The 8884-nt window shown below is 43.3% G+C and overlaps 1 protein-coding gene across 1 annotated transcript; it reads right to left on the bottom strand.

The window, feature by feature from the left end:
* Window positions 1-393: 393 nt before the first annotated feature.
* LOC128864924 (intraflagellar transport protein 52 homolog) lies at window positions 394-8270 on the bottom strand. Its single transcript, XM_054104690.1, has 6 exons — window positions 7788-8270; window positions 7496-7713; window positions 2382-2625; window positions 2143-2326; window positions 965-1216; window positions 394-866 (listed from the first exon to the last, which is right to left on the bottom strand). Exons 1-6 carry the CDS (start codon window positions 7898-7900, stop codon window positions 573-575), a joined length of 1305 nt encoding a protein of 434 aa, XP_053960665.1. The 5' UTR covers window positions 7901-8270; the 3' UTR covers window positions 394-572.
* Between the last annotated feature and the right edge of the window lie 614 nt (window positions 8271-8884).

The raw sequence follows: 8884 nt of genomic DNA, 5'->3' as shown, positions 1-8884 counted from the left end.
ACATAAAAAGAATATCATATTCGCATCATATGATTTTAGGGAAAATACCATTTGCACATTTAAAGCACACTCTTAAATTTATTTTAAAAAATTCTAAATGAATTCTACAATTTTGAATACTTTTTGCTGCGACCTTTTCTCAGAATTTCAATTAAATTTGAATCCACTACATGTCGACACTTGCGGTGATCAACTTTCAACTGAAGCATGCAAAATATGTATGTAGGTATATTATATATAATATAATCATTCGGTATATTTACAAGTGTGACAAAAACTCAAAAAAAAAAATGCCAACTCCTTATAAATTAGTTCCACATAAGCAAAATATCCATGTGTGTATAGTTGTTGGAACTCTCTGCAGTTGCAAATTAAGTTGTCTATGGGCAGAATTTTTACTTTATTTCACATAATAGTATTAGCACTAGAAAATACTGACAATTTAAATAAAAAATGTAATAAGTAAATTTAAATTTAGTAAATTTATATCGATGTCGAAATACTCGTACCACACCTGCTCGGCATAACACTCACTCTCTCTTTTTGCTACAATCTCACTACTCCAGCATAATTCACTCATCTGCATAAGGCCTGTAGCTAATAATCTGATGCGCCAATATATTGAGTATCTCACGTGCTGCCACATCTTGATGCTCGTGTATAATGCCTGTGATCCGCGCACATTCTTTAATATAATTTTCCAATTCACGCGAATTTAGTGGCCTGTGCGCATCCTTCGCACAAATAGACTGCACACATTTGCTCGTCATTTGGGCAAGTTGTGTGCGCGCAGCGCTAAACACCTCATCCAAATCGTAAAGTTCTAAGGGTGGTGCAGCCGGTTCACTGAAGATGGGTGGAAAAGTCTACGTGCAAGAAACAGAAAATGAATATTCCGACACAAACTTAATTATATTTTATTGGCACAAAGGGCACCGCGATTTCACCTAAGCACCATACTAACCGCTATTTGTAGAGGCGGCAGTGGTATCTCAAATTGCGGTTTAATAATTTTCAACGGCTCATATTTGACATTCAATTGTTCGTATGTGTCCATAATATCCTTTAGTAAGTGATTACTTAGCGAGTAGATTGTCATATCAAACATCTGCTTGAAGTCTGCTGGTGTTTCTATGCCGCCCATAGAGTCAATGAGACAAGCTTTTGGCCGATTAGCGATGAATGATATGTCGGTGAAGGTTTTGTTATCATTAATCTGTAAATTCACGGCAAGCTTTAGTAATATAAAATTTGATAAACTTATTATAACTGTAATATCTGGATTTCTTCGCTGATTCATGCATTATCAAATTAGCTATTAGTATAAGGGGTTAGGGGTAGCCAGAGGTCCAAGAAAATGATAATTTTCAATAATTTTTTTTTTTTTTGCTAGTCAATTGCTTTTACTTTACAAAAATAAAAACATAGCATTAATACATCATGCTTCGACTTGACTTTAGCATAATTGCCAAAAAAAATTAATAATTATAAATTATCGCTATTGTGTGGAGCCCGTTTCTCCAGAAGTCCCTTGCGATGATCATTACAAGCTCTTGGAGGTTCATCTAAAATAAATCCGACAAGAGAAATTAGTTTTATTAATAGATAATTTTGTGCCTGATCAAAGCTTTTTTTCAAAACTAACAGTATGGCGGTCTCAGGAAATATTTTTCAGATATTCGAGAAAAAAACCGACAGTTAATTGTTAAAAAAAAATCGAGATTAAAAAAAAATCCCTCGATCATGCACTAGTTTTTTATGTTTTTCAAAAGCAGTATAAATTTTATTGAAGTCTACCAAACGGTTCTTAAGTTACATTGATCATCAGTTCAAAAAACATAGTTTTGAGAAAAACGCATTTCAAGTTTAGCTACTTGCTCTCGAACGCCACTCTGGAGCGCCCAAGCGCCCATTGTTAATTGTTGAATAACTAGAAAAGTAATTGTCGAATTCACTTCAAATTTTCAAACAATGTTTTTAAGATATTATACTTTAAGAAAATGCAAACGAACATCCAATTTGTTTTTTAATTCTGACTACCCATAACCCCATAAATAAATACTAATGGCAGTTAAATTAATTAGTTTAGTATTTTTTAGAAAATTTAATACCTTCATTTCGGATTCCACGTTTTCCACTCACCTCCACATCATTAAAATCCAAATGTGAATACTGTATCTCATTTCCGCCTAAAAGTTGTAGAAAATACTCCAACAGCGCATCATTTGTTTTATCACTTTGCAGGTATTTATCATGCCACATGTAACCGGAACCAATGGCAAGAATCTTGCCGCCACTTTCGTTTGTGTAGTAGCCAGCCAAAGGCCTAGCAGATCACCTTTTAGCACAATAAAAGTAGGCATACATTTCTTAACACTCACCGATTAAAGGGATACACGACAGGACCAGTGGTTAGCAGCACATTTGCCGGTTCAGAGACATTTAAAGTTGCACCATAGGGATATTGAAAGTGTATTTTGTACTTCTCATCACTAAAGTCATAATCGACGATCTCGATATCTTGCTTTATTAAATGGTGCCACATGGACTCACAAACTACCCCGCCGCCAATAATGCACTCCTTGGGATGGAAATTCTTATAGTAATGGGGACGAACGACAGTATCTGAAGAAATGATAAAATAAGAATACTTCTCGCCGGCCAACTATTTTCTACGTTAATACATTCTGTCAAAAAAGTACCGGAATTGTTCAATAAAACGTAAAATAATTGTTTAATCATCAAAATTTATTTTGACGCCTTCAAAATATGCTCGATTCGAAGCAATACACATACGCCAACGATTAGTCCAGCCATCAAAGCACCTTCTAAACGCGTTTAAAGAGATCTTCTTCAGCTTCTTTAGCGAATTCTCCTTAACGGCGCCTATCGACTCAAAGCGGCGTCCGCGGAGTGCCCATTTAAGTTTTGGGAAAAGAAATAAGTCACAGGGGGCTAAATACGGTTATTGTTCGATGATATTTGTCGGGTTTTTGGTCAGAAAAGTGTTCACAATATGACCCTTGTGAGAAGGTGTCTTATCATATTGATCCATGAGCTTTCTTTCCACAAATTGGGCCGTTTCCTACGCACATTCTCTCTCAAACGTCGCATAACTTCCAAATAATATTCTTTATTTACCTTTCGGAACGAATTCTGAGTGCACAACACCATGATAACCAAAGAAAACGAGTAGCATGAGCCGGTTCTACGTTACCGGAATGACTCGGGTTTTTATTCCCGACCAAGGGCTGCCGCCCCAGTATACTAGCCCTGTCTAGTGTACCGTATTTTACCCTAAATCTATCGTCACTGGAGCAACTCATTGCAGCCAGTTTGCTCCAAATACTTCTCTTCCGGGCTGGCGTCGAACCCAACCCCGGACCTGAAGTATTCTACTGCTGCATTTGCCACAAACGGCTCCACCCGAACTCCACCTCGGTTAGGTGTAACCAGTGCAACGGGTGGTGCCATCTTAAGCCCTGCTCAGGCCTTAAGAGTCACAGGGAGTGGTCCACAAGGTATGTGGCCACGTGTTGCTCCCGCTCACAGGCGGTCACCGCCTCCACGGCTACACTGCCCTCAGTGCCGGCACATCACACTGCCGCCACTAACAACACCTCAAGGGTCAGGAGCCCCCAAGAGCAACACGACTCCCTCTCCAACCCACAACCCTCCTGCTCCTACCCCAGCAGCTCTTGGTCCCCCGCACAGTCTGCTCCGTGTGCCAGACCGTAGTACCTCAGAACCTGACAACTGTCCAATGCAATTCTTGCAGTGGCTGGTGTCACTTTCGAGATAGTCGACTTCATGAGTCGGTTCGGAATCAAGATAGCTGCGGTCCAGGAGACAAAACTGCACGCTAGCTCCCCCCTGATTACCAGGGACGGCTACAATGTGCACCGAAAGGACCGCGAGCGAGACAACGGTAGTGGCCTAGCGTTCATAGTACACCATTCAGTGCAGTATCGTCTTATTGATGAAGGCATCGACCGCAGGGACAGCACCTTAGAACGTCAAGGTGTAGCTGTCCGGTCAGGCGATGCCGAGCTCGAAATTTACAATATTTACATACCCCCTGTCACCTGCTGCCCGGCAGAATATCTCCCCGATATTGGTGCGCTCATCAGGGGAGAAAACCGATTGGTAGTAGGTGACTTTAACGCGCATCACGATCTTTGGCATTCAAGCCTGCCAAATGATCGTAGGGGACAGCTATTGGCAGAGCAGATAGACGATTCGACGTTCAGCACTGTAAACGACGACGCCCCCACTAGGATAGTGGGCAATTGTAGCAGCTCGCCTGATATAACAATTGCTAGCGCTGGACTGATAAATAGCATAACCTGGCGACCTATGCTATCGCTTGCATCAGACCACTTGCCCATTATCATCTCGATCGAGAGACCCGCCGATTTTGTTTCCGCGGATCACCGGTCATACATCAACTTCAACAAAGCTGATTGGACCAGATTCGCGGAATTTACTGAGAACATCTTCGCAGCCCTACCCACTCCCACCGATGTGCGCGCAGGCGAACGCGCATCCCGCAAGGCGATTACAGCCGCCGCGGCTCGCTTCATACCTGCTGGACGGATCCGGGAATTACGTCCCAATTTCCCAGCCGAAGCGGCCGTTATGGCAAACGAGCGTGACCGCCTACGCCAGGCCGATCCCGAGGATCCTCGTATAAAGGATCTCAATTTGGAGATCCGGCAACTGGTCACCCAACATAAGCGGACCAAATGGGTAGAGCATCTGAAGTCCTGTAACTTCACCTCTGGTGTGAGCAAGCTCTGGTCCACCGTAAGGTCCCTGTCGAACCCGACGAAGCACAACGACAAGGTGGATATTACCTTCAACGGTCGTACTTCGTCGGACCCGAAGAGATGCGCGAGCTATTTTAGCCGGCAATTTATATTTCATCCTCCGGTCGACAGATCCAAACGTTGTGCCACCAGACGGCTGCACAAACTGCCCTACAACAGTGCACCGCTTACTTTCACCAGCGACGAGGTTCAGGGGGCCATCAAACACATGAAACCATCAAAAGCCATTGGCCCCGACGGACTAAACATGCTGATGCTGAAAAAGCTGGGTCCACTGGGAGTAGAATATCTCACAAAGGTCTTCAACCTGTCCATGGCCACTCTCATTATTCCTGATAAGTGGAAATTAGGGAGAGTGGTCCCACTGCTGAAGCCTGGGAAACCCGCCAACCAAGGGGAGTCTTATCGTCCGATAACTCTCCTTTCCCCAGTAGTGAAGACACTTGAAGCCCTTCTACTCCCACTCCTCACACAACACCTGACTCCAGCCCCACACCAGCATGGTTTCCGTAGAGTGCACAGTACCACCACGGCACTCACCGTCATAAACACCCAGGTAAACCGCGGACTAAACCAAAACCGCCCCTGCGAGAGGACTGTCCTAGTAGCGTTGGACCTACAAAAGGCTTTCGACACAGTCAGCCACGCCACGCTACTAGATGACATTTTACAGTCGACACTCCCGCCAGGGCTGAAGAGGTGAACCGCGAACTACCTGAGTGGTCGTCACTCGTCGGTAGTATTTCGAGACCAAACCTCAAAACAGAGAAAAATAAAGCAAGGAGTACCGCAGGGTGGTGTCCTTTCACCCTTGCTTTTCAATTTCTATATTTCGAAACTCCCCAGCCACCAGAGGGAGTCTCACAGGTCTCATATGCCGACGACTGCACGATAATGGCGTCGGGCAATGACATTGATGGCCTATGCTCAAAAGTAAACGACTACCTCGCCCGCCTTTCTCGCTTCTTCACTGCGAGAAACTTAAAACTTTCTCCCACTAAATCCACGGCGACCCTTTTTACCACCTGGACAAAGGAGGTCAAGCTGCCACTTCAGGTACACGTCGACGACACCCCAATACCGACGATAAACAACCCCAGAATTTTGGGAGTCACCTTTGACAGCTTGCTCTCCTTCTCGGCGCACACAACCGCTATTGCAACGAGAGTACAGAATCGCAACAAGGTTCTCAAGTCGCTTGCCGGCAGCACTTGGGGCAAAGACAAAGAAATGTTGCTGTCGACTTTCAAAGCAATAGGCCGACCGGTTCTGAACTATGCCGCGCCTGTCTGGTCGCCTGGAACCAGTGATACGCAGTGGACGAAGCTTCAGACATGCCAGAATACTGCCATCAGGACCGCGACAGGATGTCTCCTGATGTCCCCTATCCAACACTTGCACGACGAGGCGCACATGCTCCCGGTTAAGGAGCATAACAAAATGCTCGGCAAGCAGTTTCTGCTTGGGTGTCACCGTAGGCCTCACCCATGCAGACACCTGCTCGAGCCTGAGCCACCTCCCAGGCACATCAGGAGACACTTCCTCAATTACGTGGACGAGATCCAGGACAAAACGGACAGACCACTCCAGGATCAGACAGTATACAGATAGGCAATTAACGACATTCATCGGGAGACCCTTACCACCTTCCTAAGCTCCCGACCCCCGAATGCCGTTATCGGAGTCCAACCACCACCTATCGCAGACGAAGAGCTCCAGCTTCCTCGAGAGTCCCGCGTAATCTTGGCACAATTACGTTCTGGATATTGTAGCAGGTTAAACTCCTACCTATCCAGAATCGACCCCGACATACTAAACATATGTCCAGCATGTGAAGGTACCCCGCACGACACTAACCACCTCTTCACATGCCCATCAAACCCACTCATCTAACACCTCTCTCCCTCTGGACCCAACCCGTCGAAACTGCCAGTTTCCTGGGCCTACCGTTAGATGAGCTAGACGAAGACGACCGGTAATTACACTACACTGACAGGGCGAAGATACTGCTACAACAACAACAACAACAGTAGCATGACTTTCACTTTGACTGACTTTGACGTAGTATTTTGGGTTTCGGCTCATGTGGATAGCGCCATTCAACCGGCTGTTGCCTGGTTTGCATGTCAAATTTATATACCCACGTCTCATCACTTGTTATGATGCACTGGATAAACGTTGGGTCCAAATTCACTTGCTCAATCATGTCTTCAGACCTCTTCTTCCGATGAATTTTTTGAAAGAAATTCAACTCTCTTGGAACGTGCCAAGCAGCCACGCGTCTTATGACCAATTGATGGTGTAAAATGTTGCGAATTGATTCGTGACACACGCTAAGGTCACGAGATACCTCCCTCAAACTTGAATGACTTTGTCGACGTTTTCAATCGTTCAAGACGTTGATGTGCGACCAGGTCGGGACAAATCTTCCACGACTTCTCGGCCCTCTACAAAATCCGTATACCACTCGTAGACACGTGTTTTTGATAAAACACACACAAAAACAAGCTAATTGACAGATCACGCTCAAACTCTGCGACACTGTAGAGGACAGTAGTATCAACATTCCAGCAAAAAAAATTTAGACATATATGTAATGCGCGCTTTTTAAATAAACAATTCCCGATATTTTTTTGACAGAATATATATCTTCTTGCTACACTTACCACTATTTATGTAAATGCCGTACTGTTCCAAAAAGAAATTCACATTTGTATTGTATTCCTGTTCACCTCCTTCTCCAAGCATCACCCACAATTTGCCACCCTTTTCCACAAACTCCTTCAGCACTTGAAACTCTTCCTCTGTAAAGCGATCTTGTGGCCCAGCTAACACAAATATGCTAACGCGCTGTAGCTTTTCTTTCTTCAGCTCGCCATCGATCCTGCGAAACAGTTTTTTTTTGTTTTTGCATTACAAACTTTCGCCGATTTTTGATGTTTGCGTGCATCTACTTACTGCTCAACCTTCCAATGTATTTTAATTTTCCTATGCAGCATTTTATAGTTGTCCGCCAGTTGGAAACGCTCATTTTTTGATATGTCGAAGCAAATAAGGCCTTTGGACATCATCTTGCCTATATGTTTTGTTGTGTTTTTTTTAATTCTATAGGCTTCTTATCCTCGAAACTGTTGAGTAACTTGCAGCAGTTGATTTTCAATTTTCCGGTTTGTGTTGTGCATATCCGTTTCCTAGCAACCATGCACAGCGTTGCAATTTTTTCTTAATGTACGTAGAGCTGTTGCCTGGTGCCGGATTTTCTTTACCCAGATGCACTCATCCTAATATACATATAATTTTCCTATTTTACTATCAGATAACATTTGGCAATGTACAATTTTTAAACTATTTATTATTTTTTGTGCCATTAAATCGTATTACTTAATAGGCAGCTTTAACTAGCGAGCACTTGAAAGTTTGACGACCTATGTATTAAATCGTTAGAAATGTTTTACTAGATGTTTACGCAGGCAAGTTTTTCTGTCAAATTATAATTCTGTCAAAATATCAATAGTTATGTATAATCGTTCTACACACTGGAACTGTATGGCCAATAAATTCAGATTGTACTAAATTTTTTAGTAAATTGAAACAGATTTGAAAAGCAATACTTTTAGAGAAACGGGAATTTTCAGTTGTTTCCTCGGCGATAGTATGGGTGCCTTTTCAACCGATTTCTGACAAACCGTTGTTATGTGCAAAGTATTAGGCCGACAATCCAATCAAGGCTTCATTATGTAAACAATTTATAGATTTGACGATTCCACCCCTGTTGGGGGTTTTAACCGAGCTCTTCCTTCTGTTTATGGAGTACGTTTCGACATTTTCTACACATGGAGGGACCTACAGTTTTACGGCGCCTCGGAACATCAAATGGTTTTTATGAGGAGCTTTTTCGTCGCAGAAATACACAGGAGGCTTGCCATTGTCTGCCAAGGGGCAACCGTAATTAGCAATTCACTTTTTCTAGCATAGCTGATATACATATACTGTAAAAATAAGAATAATTTGAAAATTCCCAATTTTTTCTCCTTTGGCACACTGACGGCAGAAAT

This window comes from Anastrepha ludens, chromosome 5 (genome assembly GCF_028408465.1).
Source record: "Anastrepha ludens isolate Willacy chromosome 5, idAnaLude1.1, whole genome shotgun sequence".
Taxonomy (NCBI): domain Eukaryota; kingdom Metazoa; phylum Arthropoda; class Insecta; order Diptera; family Tephritidae; genus Anastrepha; species Anastrepha ludens.
Note: the sequence above shows the minus strand (reverse complement) of the source record. Positions and strands in the feature narration are given on the sequence as shown.

Coding starts and splice junctions, on each gene's coding strand:
- LOC128864924 (XM_054104690.1), bottom strand. CDS start 7,900: ATGATGTCCAAAGGCCTTATTTGCTTCGACATATCAAAAAATGAGCGT. Junction 2,626..7,495: donor CGGCATTTACATAAATAGTG/GTAAGTGTAGCA, acceptor TCATTTCTTCAG/ATACTGTCGTTCGTCCCCAT. Junction 2,327..2,381: donor GTCGTGTATCCCTTTAATCG/GTGAGTGTTAAG, acceptor GTGATCTGCTAG/GCCTTTGGCTGGCTACTACA.